The sequence below is a fragment of the Cryptomeria japonica genome, chromosome 1 (genome assembly GCF_030272615.1).
Source record: "Cryptomeria japonica chromosome 1, Sugi_1.0, whole genome shotgun sequence".
NCBI lineage: Eukaryota > Viridiplantae > Streptophyta > Pinopsida > Cupressales > Cupressaceae > Cryptomeria > Cryptomeria japonica.
The window spans coordinates 100,972,503-100,994,589 of NC_081405.1; the positions used below are offsets into that span (position 1 = coordinate 100,972,503).

At 37.6% G+C, this 22,087-nt stretch overlaps 1 protein-coding gene across 2 annotated transcripts in view; it reads right to left on the reverse strand.

Annotated features, from left to right (window-relative positions):
• Positions 1-15,594, reverse strand: part of LOC131041883 (magnesium transporter MRS2-A, chloroplastic) — a 411,268-nt gene extending 395,674 nt beyond the window's left edge. The window contains exon 1 of one of the 2 annotated variants that reach the window (XM_057975112.2): positions 15,096-15,594. In XM_057975112.2, the coding sequence (XP_057831095.1) occupies positions 15,096-15,458 (363 nt within the window). In that variant the 5' untranslated portion in view covers positions 15,459-15,594. The remainder of the gene's footprint in view (positions 1-15,095) is intronic. The other variant, XM_057975111.2, reaches the window with a different exon arrangement.
• Positions 15,595-22,087: the final 6,493 nt, after the last annotated feature.

Consider the following 22,087-nt stretch of genomic DNA (forward strand, 5'->3'; position numbering starts at 1 on the left):
TATGTTCAATATTTGCCATTAATGCAATATAACTTTTTGGGTATTGTGGAGTTGGTTTATTTAGTGAGTAGAAGTTGTTTCCTATGTTATCCCTTTGTTTTCCCTGTATTTTAATTTCAATAAATGCAAAACACAAAAAAAAAAAATATTGCAAAAAACACAAAAAAAAAGAAAAATCCGAAAACCAAAAAATACATGTCAAAAAGCGGTGGGATCTTTCAGTGGTATCAAAGAAGAGTTTTCCTACCAGCCTATGTACCAAGAGATTTATGAGTGAAAAAGAGTATCAGACTTACACCAAGAAACCCTCTTAGTGGCAGCCATAATAGGTTCCAGAGGGTGAAATAGTTTCAAGAATTATTGGCACCCATAGGAGTTCTTCCAGTGACAGTGAGAATTTTACAAATACCATGGCAGAGAAAGAAAAAGGATGTGGTAGGTCAAACAGTCCTAATACCAGAGCAAAGTGGAAATTTGACACAATAATGGATATGATGTCGTAGCTCCTAGCTCGGATGAGCCAAAACATCACGTCTGCGCATACTATTCGCAATGGTGAGACAAGTGGTACCCAAGGTGGAAATAGACAAAATAATGGTTTAGGTGAATAGACTACCTCTACAGGTTCAATGCTTAGACTCCTACAACCGATTTTTGCTCGCAGCGAGCTAATACAGGCTTAGAAGCATGAGCCGTGTTTACCGCTAGAACTGATAAATTAAATACAAGAAATAATAATATACATGACAATGCATACTAGACACAGCAATGAAATATATCTTTATTTGCACATACAATTATTGTTGAGAAGACCGGAGATGGTCGGCCAAGGATTACAACTCGCTCGACTATACTGTACTACCTTCCTTGGTGATACACAACATATTTAAAGAACCCGACAGTTGCCGAGAGGAACACAACTGTCAACCAACCGACACATAACTACTTGAGAGTAACAACCCACTTAATACAATTAAATAATGCATTGTCGGGTAACCAAAATTATCAGACATAATAAGCATTTTATGCCAACTACATCATCCCCCGCAAAAGAAAAAGTCGTCTTCCAAACGACAAGCAAACATCAAGTAATATTTGGGAACACTAATGACAGACAATGACTTGGATTGGACGACCCCAACTTGTAGTGTACCTGCCAAATCAAATGGGGATTTGGGGGCAACGCCGCCAACAAGGTTCAAGGGGCAGCGCCCCTCACAGGGTCTTGGGGCAGTGTACAAATTAAGACCTTCAAAACCACATGGAACTCCATGGCACACATGATTTTCGGGATTTTTTTAGACACCAAAAACATTGTTGATCAAGCCAAAAAATAGAGATTTAAATGGGGGTTTGGGGGCAACGCCCCCAACAAGGTTCGAGTGGTAGCGCCCCTAGCGGGGTCGAAGGGCAGCGCCCCCTCGCAGGATCTTGGGGCAGCGTACAAATTAAGACCTTCAAAACCACATGGAACTCCATGGCACACGATTTTCGGGATTTTTTAAGACACCAAAAACATTGTTGATGAAACCAAAAAATAGAGATTTTGCTCCTACCACATGCTTTTGACCACGTACAACTCCCTTCACCTCAAGTACGGCCTCAGATGCGTCACGTATGGTCTAATACAAATTAGGTACTGTCTGGAACATAACACGTACAATCTGCTCTTCGCCACGTACGGCCTGCACAACTATGTGCCTGTACGGTTCAATGGTTGACTCGTACAACCTTGGTTTGTCCTTATGTACGGCCAAATCTGGATGCACTCTTCACAGGGTTTGATGCTCTCACATACAGTTTTGTACGGCTTTATCCCTTCAACGTAAGGACCACCTTCCACCCGTGCCTGTGTCCGTACAGCTATGCTCATGTACAGGTTGATGGTACTCACGTACGGCCACCCACTCCTCATCCTATACAAGTTCTCCCACCTTGTATTTCATATAGTTGTCTTCCGTACGGTCTGGTAGGATGTAGACACAGCACATTTGGTCCCACATACGGCTTGGGTATATTCCTGTTCGTATGACATATTGGTGTTCTTGTCGAACGACTGAAAGCTTTTCCTTATGTAGGGTGTCACCCCTCCATACAATACCCTTCTCCTATATGACTTCCTTACGTATGGAGTCTTTGACACTTATGTTGATTCAAACTTTTGTATCCCTTTGCACGGTTTGGCAGGTTTGGCAAGTTGATCCCTTCAACGTATGTTCTGGCCTCAACTTGTCCTCGTTCGTACGACTTCCTCCTCTCCTTGTACGGTTTCATTCTCTTCTTGTCGTACAACCTTCCAATCTGCTCCTCGTATGGTGTAATGCTCCCATACAGTCTTGACACTTATTCCCCATACTGTCTTGACGATTCCTCACCCATCCTATACAGCCATTCTTTGTATGAAGTGCAAGTTACCCTATGGACATTTGTGGCATACAACTTCAACTCATACGGTTTCCCATCAGACGGCATTTTGATGTTGCTTATGTATGGTCTTCCCTTCCCTCGTTTGTACAACTCACCTCCACTCTCGTATAGCTTCCTCCAACTTCTCTTCTCCCTCTCATACAGCCTAGCCCCATACAATTCCCTCGAGCTTGTTCCTATCCATGATGTTCGGACTTGGCCTATATACAGACATTGCACTTCCTCAATTTCGCCAATCTATAACATGTTACAATCGAGGTGGAAGACTTCGTAATTCTCAATCTACCAGTAAAATAATCCGTTCAAAGAAATCATCTTATCTTTAGAGCAATCTTCCAGTTTGAGCACCCCTTTGGCATTAGGTTCCATTGTTTCTTGTCCTCCCTCCATCCCAAAATCTCCACCCTCGGACTCTGAGTCGGAGGATGCCAATTGTTCACTCACCGCTTGGTTCCTCAAGTCGATAGCGTGCTTCCTCCCATCACTCTCAATCAAGAGTGTGTTCTGCTTCCAATTATGATTTTCCTTGGCAGTAATCAACCATCCCCTCCCAAGTAGTGCATCGTACGCCTTCTTCTACAACGGGATGACTACAAAATCCAAGAAAAATTGTTATGTCCCAATCATTACTTCTTGTGCCATCAATGTCCATCACCCAATTGTAAGTATCAGCATACGAGAACAGAGGCACTACTTTCATCTTCTTGTGCAGCGAGGGTATCAATCCCTTAGTGAACCACCTCTTCTTCAACCTATCGGCTAGCTGGTTCTCCATCTTATTAAGCAATTCTTTGAGCCTACGGTTGTAAGCGTGTACACTCTCATTTTTACCCTGCTTGGTATTATAGATTTCCGCTACAATCTCGTTGTCATCCCTCAAGAGTTTGAACTCTTCTTCGAATGCCTTCTTTTAGATTAGTCCATCCCGCCTTGCACTTGGCATCAAGGTGCGTGTACCAAACCATGGCAATTCCTCGAAGGGTGGCGGGAAATTCCTTCAGCCAATATTCTTGGTCATCTAGGCCATTCACCTCCCAAGTTGATGCATATCAATGGACGCATTTGAAGTTAAGCTTGCATAAATTTCCAATGGACCATGCACAACGCACTTACAATCAGCAAGAGGCTAGTGGTATGGATTAAGGATTCCACACAAATATATTCAACAAATCTTTCACTCAATCTAACAAACATAAAAGCAAATTCTAATCTAAAATTCTAATCGAACTTGGAGGAATTGAGAACCTTGAATGCAAAAACAACACTTGAAAAAACAAAATCACCATCAAGTCGAACAATGATTTATATTCAAATAGCTGCAGCATATACCAACAATTCTAGAAAAACTCTCTCTTACAAATGAGATACAATGAGGTATATATAGAGTCTCATACAAAATGGATGGCCAAGATTAAAACTAAATCAAGGGCCAAGATCATGCCAACAGAACCTTAGAATTTCCCTAATTAGGGTTTACATCAAAAATGGAGCCACCAACATATGGCCCAATAGAAAGATACCTAGTCATCAAATAGGGAATCTTTTAGAAGATTCCTCCCTACATCTCTCTCTCTCTCCTAGCATACTCCAAGAATCTAGCCAATACAAAATCTAACCCCTCCATGGAAATGTTGGGTAAGGTATCCTACTGTAAATCAATCATGTCCAATGCATCTGAGCAAGCATCCAAAGTGTTCTCCCAATCTGGCATGAGCTTCTACGAACTATGAACGTGAATCAACAAAGAGACCAAATCATCTATTTGACTCTTCATCTATTTGACTCTTCTTCAAAAGAGTCCAACTGATTAAAATACATGAATTTCATTTTGTCTCTTAATTCTGCTAAGTGTAAACCACTAGCCTCACTGACATCAACCCCCAATAACTCCTCATTTGAGGCAAGGATCTTCAACTGAATATCATGAATTGATCCTTCCATCTCTATACAACTCAGTTGTGCGCTCTCATAAGTTGATTTCATCATGGCCAATGAACAATACCAGCCATGGAAATCGTATCTATTTCCACTGTGCACAACATTCTCCCTAACCAATGTGGACTTAGGAACCTTCTTCAAAGCTCTGAGGCATGGAATAGTCTTCTCCTGAATAGGTCTAAATTCTTCCCAAACTCCTCCAAAATACTGCATTCTAAACATGAGCCATGTTGTCCTGTCAAATGCCTGGACAAACTGAGTAAGGAAATCATCCACCTGTCTCTTTGTATTCTCAATCCATCTCTCCACCTTCGAGAGTGTATCTCTTGTTGCCTCAAAATGTGAATGTAGTCCACGATCAATTGCAATAGGGGAAATAAGGGTGGGATTCTCACGCCTTATCCCTGCAATGTACTCTCTAAGTTTGATATTCTCTTCTTTGTATTTCTCTTTTTCTTCAATCTCTTATCCAATCTCCAACTGATTCCCTAAGGTTAACACCAACCTCCTGAAATTCCTGCTCTCTTATAGTACGGCCAAGGGAAACTGAAGTAATCTGGAAATCCATGGGAGTAGCAATGTCTGTCGTCACACCTGCAATGGGAATAGCCACCTGCGCAATCCGCAATCCGCATTTTTGTCTCATCTCTAGCTATGTGTGACAAAATCTCAGCTCTCTTAGGCTCTTTCTCCTTATTGCTCCTAGCTAAGTAGTCATCAATGTGATCCTTGGGTAGAATCACTGAAATGGACAAGAGGGCTTTCATTCTCCAATCCCAATTGGATACCAAGAGGGGTTCTATCCTCCAAATTCCCACAAACCAAGGGTTTCTATCCTCAAATGAGAAGATAAGCACAAGCACTCAAGCTTCAAAACTTTGATAGCAATAACAAAATAGATGATGCCCTTGATCAATTCACACTCCTTTTATAAATTTATTTTGTACCCCTTAATTTGAATTACCTTTTCCCTACTAAAAACTCCTTCCAAAACCTTTCAAATCACTTTTTTAAATAAAAATAATAATAATATTTCAGTTGCCCTTTTTTAAAAATAAAGTAACTGGACCCAACATAGAATATTATTTTTAATCATTTCCCTCATTTAATCTCCTAGCCTATAGGAAATGAGAAAAAAGGCTAGGGGATTATTATTAATGATACTAACTGTGAAAAGGGAACATAACATGCAGGGGACAAATCTGTAGAATTCTTCATACCCTATGTGCAACAGCCCCATACCAAGGACACTTGTTGGTTGTTGTCTTTACCAACACTAGCAGCCAAAGAATATTTCCCCCTTTCAACCATTTCAAATATCCATCAAGCATTTAAACCTAATTGTCATGCCACCTTCACAACCTCTAAGCGATTTCCACAATATTGACCTTGTTCTAGCACTTTTGGGATTTCTACAAGCAATTTTTTAGTACCTATTGGCAGTTTTTCATCCATTGGTGACCCCAAACCCTACCCCTCAGCATTGGCATTTTGATTTAATAGCTCAACTTCAAAGGCTTCATTCTCAGCCAATCAGACTCCATTTTTGGCATGATTATTTTACTTTACTATTTTTTAGTGGTTATGTAGTGGTAAGGTTATTTTTCTAATGTTGGTGGAAGGATTTTCAAAAATTATAGTTACTCAAAGGTTTTGTTGAGTAATTCTTGTTTTGGAAGCTTCCAAAGATTTGTTCTTGCTCATACAAACTCCATTTTGAGTGTAATTTTTTAAATGTGCAGAATTTTTTCGCATACTTTGCAATGTGCACTCTATTTGTTACTTCTTTTCTGCAGATCTATAGTTTCAAAATTTTGGCCTTGTTTGACAACTATAAAACATCAAAATCAACCCGCTTTGCAAATTTCGGCAAGTAGTAATTGAACTCTCACTAGGTAAAAAGTGCCTCCATGTTTGTTAGGGGTCCTTTTGATTGGTCCTTTGATTAACTACTAAGGTGGGATCTCAACATGCTTTCTAGTAGATATGTTTGCTCTTCTGTTATAACATGGGATTAAGAGAACTATTTGTCCTAGAAACAAGGGATCAAGAATCGATGCCATGAGCAAAACCTATTACCTTGTTTCTTTAGACACATTCCTAAGCCAAGTGTTATCGAATAGATGGCTGCATGGTTAAACAAGAATGGCATGGTCTAAGAACAAATATGTCTTTCTATTTCTGAGGATATTCTATATCATAGAGTACAAAGAATGCCTTTTCACAACTGGGACCATAGTCAAGCAATTATATGGAAATCTTGAATTGCCATCTGAAAACGATGTTTCTTGAAGAACCTTGCACATGTAGACAATATTGAGACAACTACCAATCCTCCTCATAATGCCCTATATTCAACCTTTCATACTCACACCACCAATTTAGTTAGATCTTAGGCATTCATTTCAATTCTACTACACTTAGTCAACTACTTATATATCTACTATTTATGTTGCTTGTTGCATCTTTCAATTCTATCACAAAAAAAGTTGAGTCAAACAATGGATCTTGATTGCCATTGAGCAAATGTAATGTCCCCTTCCAATTTTTGTCCTAGAATTATAATTATAACAAATTAGCATTAGGTTACTCTTAACTAAATAAGGTTTATGATACTTCTTACTACGAAGATCAACATATTTCAACATAACTATTATGCTTAGATTCAATTATTGCAACTAATGAACATTTAGGATTCATAATACATTTGACAGTTATTATTCTTAAGCCCCAATTCCTTACTTCTCTCTTAATCATCAACCCTAAGGAGGATGGGGAATTACTTGTCATAAGGCGCTTGGAAACCAATCTATAAGTAGGCTCCCTCAAGGTTTCAGGAACATAGGTCCATACCCCATCTTGGGACTTCTCCCTCAAGGTTTCCATAACACCTGTCCATACCGCATCTTGGGATTTACCTACCTTGTGAAGAATTACTCTGCCTCTCCCTAACAAAACCAACCTATCCTCTTAAGGGGCAATAGCGAGTGATTAAGGAATGAGCTAGGAGTGTACTAACTTCAATGTATTATGAATGTATATAGAATTAAGTATGACTGTCATACATATTGCAGTCTATATTAATATTAATATTAAATTCTGCATAAGAACATTATCAGGCTTCATAAATCAATCATACATATTAAGCACATCCCCATGCATACCACCAAGAACAAGGATGTTACTGCTTGTAACTTAATAACAGTTCTGATCTGATCTGATCGATGGTGATGTCACTGGATACTTTTGATTCCTTTCCTTTATATCTCTCAATGTGAGGGAGAGGTCACACCTCTTCATTATGTATGCCCTTTGGCAAGAGACACACCCTTTCACCATTAGCACCCTTTGAAGGAGTGCAACTCTTCATTATTTCTGCCCTTTGAAAGGGACACAACCTTTCACAATCAGATCTGTACTTCTTATTTGAATCACATCTGCACTTCTGAATCGCAAATTATCCCCCCTTTAAATGAGTTCTCTTCCCCTTTTATACCTCATATTTGGGGGAGTCACAACTTATCGTTTCATGCCTTTTGACAATTCATTAACTTTAATCAAAATTTAATTATATTCCTTTCTATTTTATTTTTATTTTTAATTTTTATTCTTTTATATTTTAAATTTTATTATTATTTTTTATTAAATTATATTTCAAAGTGGGGACATTATAGCAAATCTCAAAGACTCCTTATTGCCATTGTAATGACCACCCCTATTTTCATTTTGAAAGAAACTTGCAAACTACTATGTGATATCAATTAAATTGCTTAATAATCAACATAGCATTTTATCAAACACTTGACAAACATACAACAATATATGCAAAACCCGAAACTTCTTATTTGTTGTTAAATACTGATTTGCAATATAAATGTGCACATTCAACTGCCTTATGGGCTGCGACAATTATTCAGGTTTGTATTCAGCAATTACAATGCTTAGTTATGAAAATATGATAGAAAAAACCTGGAATTGAATGTTGTAGTGGTCTGCAGATGTAATGGTAGCCTTCCAAACTTCTAATCAGCAGGAAAAACAAGTAAACTTCATACCAACATTGTTCATGCACTATAGCAGCACTATTCATGGCACTGTAGCATTTTTTACTATTCACGCTCACTGTAGCAAAACACTATTCACGTGGCATTGTAGCAAAAACACTATTCACGTGGCACTGTAGCAAAAACACTATTCACGTGGTATTGTAGCAAAACACTATTCACGCAGTACTGTAGCAAAAACACTATTCACGTGGTACTGTAGCAAAATCACTATCTTCAAATCTGCACTTTCAAACCCCTGTAAAAACTTCATGCGAGAGCACCAGATGAAGCCCAATGTGTTTCCTGAATGAAAACACCACTAATCCTCCTGACTGTGTCTTTCAACAGCAAAGAGAATGCTAGCAAAGAGGGATTCCGTCCTCCAAGCCCAATAATCAGATCTCTACGAAATCCAACAGCATAACATTAATCTCATCCAAGCATACCCCAAAAGAGAGCTCTCAACCTCAATTTATATCTTCTTCCTGGATGCAAACACTTCATTTCCTAAATGTGGGATAATACATTTTAGAATAAAATATTATTTCCCACAATGTACACATTAAAGGGAACTTTTAATATTTTAAACATTACTTTATATTCCCAACCTTATAATATAACGATAAAGTTAAATATTTAATTTAACTTTACACTTTATCGTTAAATATTAAAACATTGTTGATAATCCCTTTAAATCATTGTCGCCTTCAAATATTTTTTACTGATAATTATGCCAACCAAGGAAACACTAAAAATTTCAAGTCACTGCTTGGAGACTAACTTACTATAAATAGTAAGTGTCTAGAAACCCTGTCAGAGCAGCACCGATTGGCTTGAAACTGAAAACACCTAGGCCAAAACACCTCAGGATCCCACCAATGTCCTTGTTAGCCTTCGGGACCGTGTTAGAATAGGCTAACGACACCCCATATCATGTTGCGCTAAAAAGAGGACATTACAGTCCGCCCCCCTTGAAATTGCTTGTCCTCGAGCAAATTCGGTCCTGAATGTTGCAATACCTGCTCATTCTCCCATGTAGCATCCTCATCTGGCAGGTCTCTCCATTTCACCAAGTATTCCTTAACGATTTTGTTCCTCAGTGTCCTTTCCCTGACATCCAGAATAGCTGCAGGGATCAGCACTAGTCTCCCTTCCTCGTCTAACGGAGGTAAATCTGCTGAAGGCACCACACCCTGACCAATGGCTTTCTTAAGCCTCGATACATGGAACACATTGTGCACACGGCTACCCTCTGGAACTCTATCTCGTAGGCAACCTCGCCTACCCTGCGAATGACTCTATAGGGGCCATAAAACCGGGGTCTCAACTTCTCTGCTCCGCTCTTCTTGAGCGATGACTATCTATATGGCTGTAACCTCAAATACACCATGTCACCAACCTCAAAACTGCGCTCCACCCTATGTTGATCAGCATACAACTTTTGTTGATTCTGTGCCTGCTATATATTCTCCTTGAGCACCCTCAGGATGTCCTGACTATCCTGCAATGAGTCTCGGGCTTTGGGTACTCTGCTATCCCCCAAGACTATGTCAACAAAGCTCGGCGCCTCATAGCCATAAAGTGCCATGAAGGGTGTCATCCTGATAGACATATGATATGTCGTGTTGTAACAATATTCCCCCATGTGTAACCATCTCACCCAGGCCCTCTGTTGTGCAGTCACATAATTTCGCAGATAATCCTCAACCCACTTATTCACAATCTCTGTCTGACCATCCGTCTGTGGATGATAACTAGTGCTGGGTGTGAGCTCCGTACCACACAACCGAAAGAGCTCCTGCCAAAAAGCACTCAAAAATTTGTTATCCCGATCACTCACTATAAACCTGGGCAACCCATGCAATCTGAATATCTCCTTGTAAAAGAGGTCTGCCACCTGCGCTGCTGTGTAAGTAGATGGTATAGCGAAAAAATGGGCAAACTTTGTCAAGCGGTCTACCACAACATATATACAATCTCGCCCTTGTACTCTAGGTAGTCCGGTGATGAAGTCCATGGATATGCTTTCCCACTTCCTATCTGGAATGGGCAAAGGCTGAAGCAACCCTGCAGGGAAAGTGTGCTCTCCCTTATTCTACTGACATACTGCACACTCCTTCACATATCTCTGCACATCATCCTTAAGTCCCCTCCAAGTAAACCTTTCACGGATCTGCCTGTAAGTTTTGAAAATCCCAGGATGTCCAGCTGTAGGCGCATCATGGAACGCCCTTAAAATTTCCCCCTTGAACAGTGATGTAGGAATCAAATAAATCCTATCCTGAAATCTGATCAACCCATCCAACACCATATACCTATCATCCTGTATGGTACCTGCAACTATCCCAGAAGCCCAAGTATCCCCTGCATACTCTGCTATAATCCGATCTCTCCAATCCCCTGAAATCTCAACTAGAGCGCAAACATGCGGTCTCCTGGATAAAGCATTGGCCACCACATTCTTCTTCCCTTTGACAAACTCTATGTCAAAATCATAAGCCTGCAATTTAGTGATCCATTTTTGCTGCCTGTCATTAAGATCACGCTGGCTCATGAAATATTTTATGCTATTGAGATCAGTTTTGATCACAAACCGTCCACCTACTAAGTATGATCGGAATTTGGCCAATGCATGCATTATGGCCAACATCTCCCTGTCATAGATAGAATAGCTCCTCTCAACACCTCGGAGCTTCCTACTCTCGAATGCAATGGGATGTTTCTCCTGCATCAATACTGCCCCTATCCCATCACCCGAAGCATCACACTGAAGTTCATATGGCTTCATGAAATCTGGTAGAGCTAAAACCGGACAAGATGACATCACTTGTTTGAAGTGGTCAAAACATCGCTGCGCTGCTTCTGTCCATATGAAGGCTCCCTTTTTAGTGAGGTCTGTCAAAGGTGCTGCAGTCTGTGAAAACCTCTTAACAAACCTCCTATAAAACCCGCATAAACCAAAGAACCCCTTAAGCTGTGTGAGGTTCGTGGGAGTAGGCCAATCTACTATAGCTCTAATCTTTTCGGGATCAACCCAAACACCATCTGTACTAATGATATGCCCAAGGTAGAGAAGCTCGGTCATGCCAAACTCGCGTTTCGATTCCTTGGCATACAATGACTCCCTCTCTAGAATGAACAACACCTCCTCAAGATGCTGCAGATGCTCTTCCCAAGTCCTACTGAAGATCAAGATGTCATCAAAGAAAATCAAGACGAATCTTCTCAACTGTCCCCGGAATGCCTGATTCATACAACTCTGAAAAGTAGCAGGTGCATTGGTTAGCCCAAATGGCATAACCAGAAACTCAAAATGACCATAATGACACCGGAAAGCAGTTTTCTCAATGTCCTCTGCCCTCATCCTGATCTGATGGTATCCAGACCGTAAGTCTATTTTGGTGAAAAAGCATGCTCCATGCAATTCATCAATCAACTCATCAATCCGAGGAATGGGATATCTGTTTTTTATTGTTTTCTTATTCAATGCCCTATAATCGATGCACATGCGCACTGTCCCATCCTTCTTCTTTACCAGAACTACAGATGAAGCAAAGGGGCTTTTGCTAGGCCTGATGTGCCCCATTTCCAACAACTCCTTAATTGCCTTCTCTATCTCATCTTTATGTTTCTTAGGATGACGATAGGGAGTGATCATCACTGGTTTGGCTCCCTCCTAGAGCTCAATAACATGCTCTGCACCCAAGCTCGTGCGATCATCTTCCCTGAAGCATCATAATAAGGCAAGGAAAGTTTTCCAACTTTCTTTCTCAGCTCAAAATTCTGATTCCTCCCTCTTGCTCTAGGCATATGTCTCATCCTCAAGTCCATATAATCTCTGAGGGAAATATCTACCTGAAACTCGGGTCCACTGGCCTCCCAGTCCCTCCTGAACTGACCTTGTAACTCAGTAATCTGCGGTTCGTTCACTGGTTGAACCAGATCCCTAGGTGGGAAGGTGGGTAGAAGAGGTCTCGAGCTCGCTGTTCGAGCTGGGCGTGCAAGGTGTCTAAAGTTATCCGCCTCATTCCCATTGTTGCCATGTCCATTATTACCATTAATGTTATTCTCAGGGCCATTGTTGTTGTCTCGGCCTCCATTATTATCATTGCCCCTATTGTTATCGTTTCCCCCATTGTTATTGTTTCCATTGTTGGCATCACCTGGATAAATATTGACGCCCATCTGTCTAGCCATAAGCTGCAACATCATGTCCATTCGCCTATTCTGCTCCTGCTGCATACGCTGCCCTTGCTCTAACGTACCCAGTAACTGTCTGAACATTACCTCCCCCTGATCTGGACCGGTATTCCTATCATCTCAGTCACCCATACTACTGTCCTGATCAAAGAATATCTCCTCTATGTCTGTATGACTGGATTCTATGTCCACCTACACGGATGAACTAGACTGCTCACTCTGTGAGTTCAAATTTCTATTTTGTCTTGCTTTGGTATAGCGGAAGTTATAAGGCCCCTGTTGCATGCTTAAACATGCATGCTTAGCATGTTTTTTTAATTCATTAATTTCTGATTTTAGTGTTTTGATATTTCGTCAAACACTTTTCCCTCTATCCGGCTGTTCCAAAGTCTCTGTAAGACCTCCACAAGATGGCAGGACTTATAGCTTTGATACCACTGTAATGACCACCCCTATTTTCATTTTGAAAGAAACTTGCAAACTACTATGTGATATCAATTAAATTGCTTAATAATCAACATGGCATTTTATCAAACACTTGACAAACATACAACAATATATGCAAAACCCGAAACTTCTTATTTGTTGTTAAATACTGATTTGCAATATAAATGTGCACATTCAACTGCCTTATGGGCTGCGACAATTATTCAGGTTTGTATTCAGCAATTACAATGCTTAGTTATGAAAATATGATAGAAAAAACCTGGAATTGAATGTTGTAGTGGTCTGCAGATGTAATGGTAGCCTTCCAAACTTCTAATCAACAGGAAAAACAAGTAAACTTCATACCAACATTGTTCATGCACTATAGCAGCACTGTTCATGGCACTGTAGCATTTTTACTATTCACACTCACTGTAGCAAAAATACTATTCACGTGGCACTGTAGCAAAAACACTATTCACGCAGTACTGTAGCAAAACACTATTCATGCACTACTGTAACAAAAACACTATTCATGCGGTACTGTAGCAAAATCACTATCTTCAAATCTGCATTTTCAAACCCCTGTAAAAACTTCATGCGAGAGCACCAGATGAAGCCCAATGTGTTTCCTAAATGAAAACACCATTAATCCTCCTGACTGTGTCTTTCAACAGCGAAGAGAATGCTAGCAAAGAGGGATTCCGTCCTCCAAGCCCAATAATCAGATCTCTACGAAATCCAACAGCATAACATTAATCTCATCCAAGCATACCCCAAAAGAGAGCTCTCAACCTCAATTTATATCTTCTTCCTGGATGCAAACACTTCATTTCCTAAAAGTGGGATAATACATTTTAGAATAAAATATTATTTCCCACAATGTACACATTAAAGGGAACTTTTAATATTTTAAACATTACTTTATATTCCCAACCTTATAATATAACGATAAAGTTAAATATTTAATTTAACTTTACACTTTATCGTTAAATATTAAAACATTGTTGATAATCGCTTTAAATCATTGTCGCCTTCAAATATTTTTTACTGATAATTATGCCAACCAGGGAAACACTAAAAATTTCAAGTCACTGCTTGGAGACTAACTTACTATAAATAGTAAGTGTCTAGAAACCCTGTCAGAGCAGCACCGATTGGCTTGAAACTGAAAAAACCTAGACCAAAACACCTCAGGATCCCACCAATGTCCTTGTTAGCCTTCGGGACCGTGTCAGAATAGGCTAACAACACCCCATATCATGTTGCGCTAAAAAGGGGACATTACAGCCATAACAAGACCTAATGGTATTCCTCAACACCATGAAGTCTTCTATTTGCAAAAACAAAAACAAGCAAATCCTTTTCAACAAGTATTTAGGTTTTTAAGATTCAGGGATCAAGCTAGCCCTCTCGAGGATCATGATCGCCCTCATGGCTTAAATGTAAGTTTTCACAATTTCAATTTTCACAAAGCACATTTGTCAAAGCCTTCAAAGTCCAAATTCAATCTCAAATTCTAGGTATTTATCTTTGGTTAGAATGAGTCTCCCTCTATTTGATAGCAAAGTATACATTTATTTCAATCCCATTATGTGTTTCAATGTTTAATTTATCAAATTTAGATACCTATCTAGACTCAAATTCTTTATCTAGTCTAATTAATAATATAATTGCCTTAATTGTTTTTATTAATGTAGAGAGTGTTTTATTTCCTTACACCACTATTTAAAAATTTGCAAATTCAAACATTTAATAAAACTAAATATTTTTTAATTGTATATTCAAGATTTGTCGCTTTATACTTTCTAAAACTGCAAACGTTACAGTTATCTGGATGATTCAGAAAAACTAAAACTGAAGACAATATTACTACTTTAAGCACGGTATTTATTTTTTAAAGATATAAGGCTTTATCCTATCTTCCTCAAAATGATATAAAAAATGAAAGTACAGTAATTATTTAGTAAGATTATTTAGGTATCCTTTAAAGACTTAAGCTCTCTTGTTCATAATAAAACATAAGCACGGCAAATATTTGATCGAAAAAAAAAATACCTCGTAAATTGGCTCTTTGATGCCAAGAGAAAGGGTGTCGGAGATCGAAGAATTGGTGGAAACGTCGCTTTCACCTTCGTATTCATGTTGAGAACCAGATTGCTCTTCAGTAAGTTTGGGTGTCCCATCGGAAAAATTAGCGCGAGTCTTGGCTACAAAATTGTGATCACAACCATAATAAATATATTTGCTACAATTTTTATTGTGCTGTTCAAATTTCCCGCGCGCGAAGGCTAAAAGAGTTTTTCTTATTGACAGAGAAATGAGAGGGAAAACTGCGGTAGTTAATTTCGTTGCTGGAGTTGCAGAAATGTGAAGCGGCCTGAGAAGAGAAAAGGAAGGAATTGAAAGAGGAAGAGCCATTGGAATTGGTGGAAGGCGTTAGCATCGCTTCATGCCATTATAACCTGCACACTGCCATCCTTTTCAGCAACACGAGTGAAGCACCTGAATTTCCCACCTGAAAAATATATGGATGACATTTTATGAGCACGATTTTTTTTATTATAATTTTTAAAATGGGAAAATATACCAGTTACATAAAATATCTCGGCTAATAAAATAATGAGAGCAAAAGATATTCAAGTTAAATGCTAATATTAAATATATTAATTTTGGCATTTGTTTAGAGGAAAATGATATTGGAGATGTTTTAAATTTTAAAGTTTAATTAGATCTTAATTTCAAGTTTATTATGTTTTGTTATGGTTTAGATATGTAATTGTAAACTTAATCTATGTGGGAAATGAATAAGTATACGTATAAATAATTTGATTTGTAGAATTTATTTATCTTGATTTTTATATGTATGAATTACATTAAGAAATTGACAATATTTGCAAATAATTTTGTGAAATTTGTTGGATCATAAGGGTCATGTTCTTGTTCATTGGACCACTAAAAAAATAATTCAACAATCATAAAACAAGATCAAAGATAGTAAGCTAAAATGCAAGGATGCCTCAGATGATGTGTGTTGATGTACACTTTAGTAAATGGTACTGCAATGCTCTCTTATAGATGTTCTTTAGTATTCATCTATCTTGTTTAGGTTCTTAGCATGATTTCAAATGAGTAAATTAATACTTTTAAATACAATAATATAGGACACAATTATGAGCTAGTTTGGCTCACAATGACTAATGAGAAGGTCAACAAGGTTTAAATTTGAATGTTAAATTTTAAAAATTATACATTCATCTCTATGATTGTGGAAATAACCTAGGCTACTTATACACCTATCAATTTAATCCAAGGTTGTGAATGGGGGATCAAGGGATTTAGACTAGTTTCTAGAGGTGAGTAATGATGGAATCAAGAAATGATAATGTCGTGAGCCAAACTTATGCAAGATTATGTCACTTGTATACTTATTATTGCAAAAAGATACTCTAATCAAAGTGGGCCCAAAATATAAGAGAAAAGGGCATGGATATACATTTTTCACCATTATATATTACCCTCTTTGATGTACCTATCAACTACCATGGGGACGCATATCAAATTAAAACAAGCAATGTACTTTAAGATATGAATATGCTCAAAAATGATATGGATATGGTTGATCATTCTTGAATTCTCCTCATAATGAATGCTCTATCCAAAACCTACAAAACAACAATATGTGCAATGAGTAGCATATGTCATATATTTTAAAATAGCTACTAACCATAATTTGCTTGAAAAATAATCTTTGAAAATAGCAAAAATAAAAATAAGGGTAAGAGATATCATCTAAGCTAAAACGATGAAGCTCTAACTAAGTAAAAAATGGAAAGCCTCTAACTAAACTAAAGATTTTTATAATATCAAAAAATTGATCAAGCTCCCTTTGACACAAGAATGATTATTAGTCTCTCATTGTAAACACAACTCACAAAGGGAGTGATAGTGACATATATGATCCCTCCAATTAGTTGTATATAAAAGATGCAAGAAAGCGAACAAGTAAAAAATATATGATCATGACAAAGCATGAAATCATGGTGAAAGATATCATCATATAGTACACATGTAATACTATAAGCAAGATGTGATCACAAAAGTTCATATAATAAAGAAAAAGTAAAGTGTTCCCCAATGAAGATGAATGATTGCATAATGATAGCCATATTACTATTTAAGTATCACATAAGAATAAGTAAGAGGTAAGATATAAGCACAATAAGGATCATTAACATGTAAACACTTAAACATAAGAGACATGTAGGTATAAGCATGATAGCATAAGAAATGATTATGATAGTTATCTAGAAACCTTTAAATATCGTAAACAGATAAATGTGAATAACATAAGTTGTAAACATGAGAAACATAAGCTCAATAAAAAACCATGTGGCATATGAATGGCAAAGAAAGTGTGAAAACATGAGAGATAAACATGGAATGTATTTGGACGTAACATTTAAATATATAGGCCTATTAAGGGGTAGTACCGAGCTCATTCGGATGTTATTTCTCAAAAAGACGTGGTATGGATAAAACCTCGGGAGGGCTAGTTTAAAGTGAACTTTGACAGGGCCTCAAAAGGTAATCTGGGACCATCTGGTATTGGATGTGTGGTGAGAGACTGGATGGGTGACATTGTGGCTATGGGAAGTAAGCGAATTGAAGATGGTACGAATAATGTGGCAGAAGCTGAAGGGGCTCTTTTTGGCATAAGATTGGGGAAACAACTTGGTCTGGAATCAATCCACTTGGAGGGTGATTCTTTGATTATATTAAATGATATAATCAGGGGGAGATATAGGCGTGGCACCTACAAAATCACATTATGTCCATCAGAGTTGAGATGGAGTCCCTAACAAGATGTACGCTGAGCCACGTTAGATGCACGGGAAACAAGGAGGCGAATATCTTGTCGAAGTGGGCATCATCGTTGTCTAAAGTGGGAGAGATACATATCGAGGATTTCAAAGAGATTGCATGGCCGAATGATTAATGACATTGCCATGTAAAGTGTACGAAAATATCATGGAAGGGGAGTTAAGGTGATGGGACAGGAAGTGTGCGAGGTGGCATTAAATAAAGGAAGGATTGCTTGGTGGCGACATATGTGGTTGAATGTAGTAGCATTTAAGGTGGTGTGAGAAGGATGGAATCCAAATTTACTTTGGTCACTTCTCATGTTCTGGTTGTCTTTCATGGGAAGGTAACTACCTGAAGGCTGAAGTGGCTTTTTTTGTTTCATAATGTCGAGTTCATACATGCAGTGGAGATTTTGTTAGGGGACACCTTTATTTCCCTCAAACATAAAAATAAAATAAATATGGACATTGTCTACATGGTGATTGCGAGAGGACTCGACCTGGGCGAACCCATTGACACCATCAAATGGGTTATGAATTCAATTGTGGAAAAGTATTGTTGGAAGGGTTGGATTCTCTGTTGGAGTGGGTTGTGCCAGGGGAGGGCTTTGACATGAGCGAAGGTGTTGAGAATGCGAATGCAAAGGTGGTGTTTGAGGCCATCCCGTTTATACGGTGGCCTCCGGAGTGTGACAAGGAAGAGATGTAATGCCATGCCAAGAAACCCAAGAGGATCACACTAAAGCAAGGGAATAAAAGCGGAAATAATTTTATTTTTTATTTTTATTTTTTTAACTTTAAGACAATTTCCCCCAAAACAGAATATATAAAGACTCAGAGATTTCTTTGAGAAAATTATGAGAAATAAAAATTTTCCAGAATCCTTTAATATATAGATTTTTTTGTTTTAAAAAAAAACCATAAAATAAAAAACTATTTCCGCTTTTATTCCCTTGTTTTAGTGTGATCCTCTTGGGTTTCTTGGTGGGGCATTACATTTGATATCAGAGCCAAGGTTGCAAACACTGGGATCTCTAGTGTAGCTTGTACCCTTATTTGGTGTGAGGTGTATAGACCTTATGTTGTATGCTTGTCCTCCTATTGTATGCATGTGATTGAGGCATAGGATCTTGAAGATCTTGAGGACTCGTGCTCTGTTCTTTTTGCATATTCTTTCTGGAAACCTTAATTGTGTGTAACATGGGTATTCACAACTTGATTTCACCTTCTTGATATTGCTGCATTTGAGTGATTATATGTGCTCTGATTTCTTATTAGATATCTTGGTCTATGATTACTCTTATTACAGAGAGAGTCATATTTACCTCTCTTATTGATTGTTGTACTCTTTAGACTAACCCATTGGGTTGGACAGTGCTTGTCTTGAATCTGGAAGTATGAAATGTGCTTGTATTATGATTATGATATGGCTTAGTGTTGTGAACTTGAAGGACTTGTATGGTAGATGTTGAGTGCATATGATGTAGTGAGTTGAATGTATATCATCCTTCCTCCTCTTTCTCTCTAGAAATTAAAATGTCTGTTATGTGTGTAATTATCACTCATGTATGTTTTCTAATTACCAGTGAATGTTTGTGACTTCATGAACCCTTGTGTGAGCCTAATGATTCTATTGTGCATTTAGATAATAAGAAGGCTATGGGTTATAAAGATCATGATGGATATTGAGAGGAAATTGTATGTTTTTCATAAAGGAATTCACCATGTGTATTGTAGGAGTAACATAATGAATTTTTATTTTAGGTCATGTGCGATAATGTACATACAGTTGATATGTGAAACTGATTTGTTTGTAATAAGATGTGTAAAAGGGATCATGTTATAGTGGCTACGAGTGTGTTGATGTGTTTTCATTAAAGATTTCATAATGTGTTTCATAATACAGACTTAAATAATGACCTATTTGAACAATGCAATTTTGTACTTGCTTTTGGATATATATAATTGACTTAGTATGAATAAGAAGGTGCAAATGAAAACCATGTTTGATGTGCATGCATAATTATGTATTATTTAGCTGATAGCTCCTCTTCCGCCTTCTTCTAATACTTTGATTTCAATGAAAGGTTGTAGATAACGATGTATTTCGTATTAATTAGGAGTAGTAAGTGTTTCACAAGAGGTCTTGCATGAAAGAAAAGATTGTCTGTTTCGATTTCATTTTGGAAAATTAATTATCAATATTAGTTTTTAAATTTATATTTTGATATATTTCAAAATATATGTGATTTGGATAAATTAGATTAGATATTTGATTTTGAAAGAGGAATGGAAATGATTAATTTATTTTGGAAAAATAAATATCAATTGTAGTTTTTAATTTATATTTTATACATAGTATATATATAATTATACAAATGAGATTTTGGGTTGAAATTTATTGTGAAGTATTGATATTTATTTTATGATGTAAATTGAATTATAGTTGAATTAGGAAACTTTGATCGATTAGTATCTTAAAAGAAATGGAAAAATGATTATCATTATAGATTAATGAAAATGCATGTTTAATCTCTGTATTCGCATTTGATTTCAAAAAAGGCAAGTCCTTAATTGCGAGTGTTGGATGTTGTCATGTGGTTGATTGTAACTGGTCATGTCTCTAGTCAAAGAATCGTCAGTTAGTACACCTCATGTGAGGACTTGTTTGGCCAAGTGGGTTTTCCTATCGTATTGAACTCCATGTACTATTTCTTATGTATACCTTGGTTTTGGGAGTCTGTCTGAGTTGTGGTTAAGTGTCATATGGGAGAGTGGCTTTCGAGTGGGGGTCGCGCCCAAAGTGGTAGCAAGGTAACCCATCAAAATTTTGTCTAAACAATTGATAACTTAAAAGATTATTAGGGGGTTTGAAAGAAGAAAACACTAAGTAAGATAATTGTGTCTCACACATGGGATGAGTGCTAGTATAGACTCAAGATGCAGTGAGAAGGCCTAAAATGGAAAACCAACAACCTTGTCTTCACAAAAGGATGTGTTGGGTCCACATGAGACTTGGATGGGGTTGGAGGTTCGGGAGAGGTTGCCAGGATAACCCATTGGATGGGGGTTGGGACCTATGGAGGCCTATCAGGGTAACCATACCAAGCTATGTGATGACACTCTTCCCTTCTGTTCACCTGTGTGTAGTTTATGTTGTTTTCGCTTAGACCACTATGTTGGGAGTCATATCTAGTTGTTTATGCCTTTGAGAGTACCTGATATTCGTGTTAGACCATGGGATACTTATGATGGATTATGAGGATTTAGTTTCATTGGTGCTCTACTTGTCCTTTTGTATTTACTTTGTACCATGTTTCAAATGGATCCTCTTTCTTCTTCTTGGATCATTCATGTATCTCTTGGACCCCATGTGGTCATATGTATTATTGTTTGTGTACGCCTTGATGGCAGGATGTAATTGATGTGAACCTTATGTATTTTGCACCTATTATTTATTAGAAGGGTCTTGCAGTTGAAGCAGACCCGAAGATGTAGCCCATTAGGGGTGAACTCCGATATCAATTTGGTGTTGTATGGTATATGTGTTCATCAAGTTTTTTATTTATTTTGGATGTATGAATGACATTATAGATAAAATGTATAATGTAGTTTAGATGATATTAATCTTAAATGCATGTATGAAGTTATTAAATGCAATAATATGGATTATGATGAATGTAGGTTTAGTGAAATGCAATGTATTTTTTATCTTATAATGCAAACAAAGTATGTATGGAAATTAAATACATGGCATATGCTTTAATTTAATAGTGGATGTAATGTATGGTTAAATTGTAATGAATGAACCTAATCGTGTTATCTATATTTTAACCTATTGAATAAATTTAACCATTGACTAAGTATAATTATGTTATTAAGTTTAATCAACTTAATTGGATTAATTAACGTAAGTTGAGTTAGTGGTAAACCAAGTAACCACGTTGGGAAACCCTTTAGGTGTTAGTTAAGTCTTCTGTTGTGTAATCTGAACTTAATGTTAACTCAATGTATCATTATACTATTTAAAGTTTTTTTTTAAAAATCACTATTTTCTTGTGTTTTAGTTTAAATCCCTTCAGGGTTTCGTGGCGGGGCATTACAAGAGAGGAGGGTGGAAGCTCTCATTGGCTAGGATACCATCAAAAATTGTATATAGAATTGGGAGGCCCAACGAGAAATGGT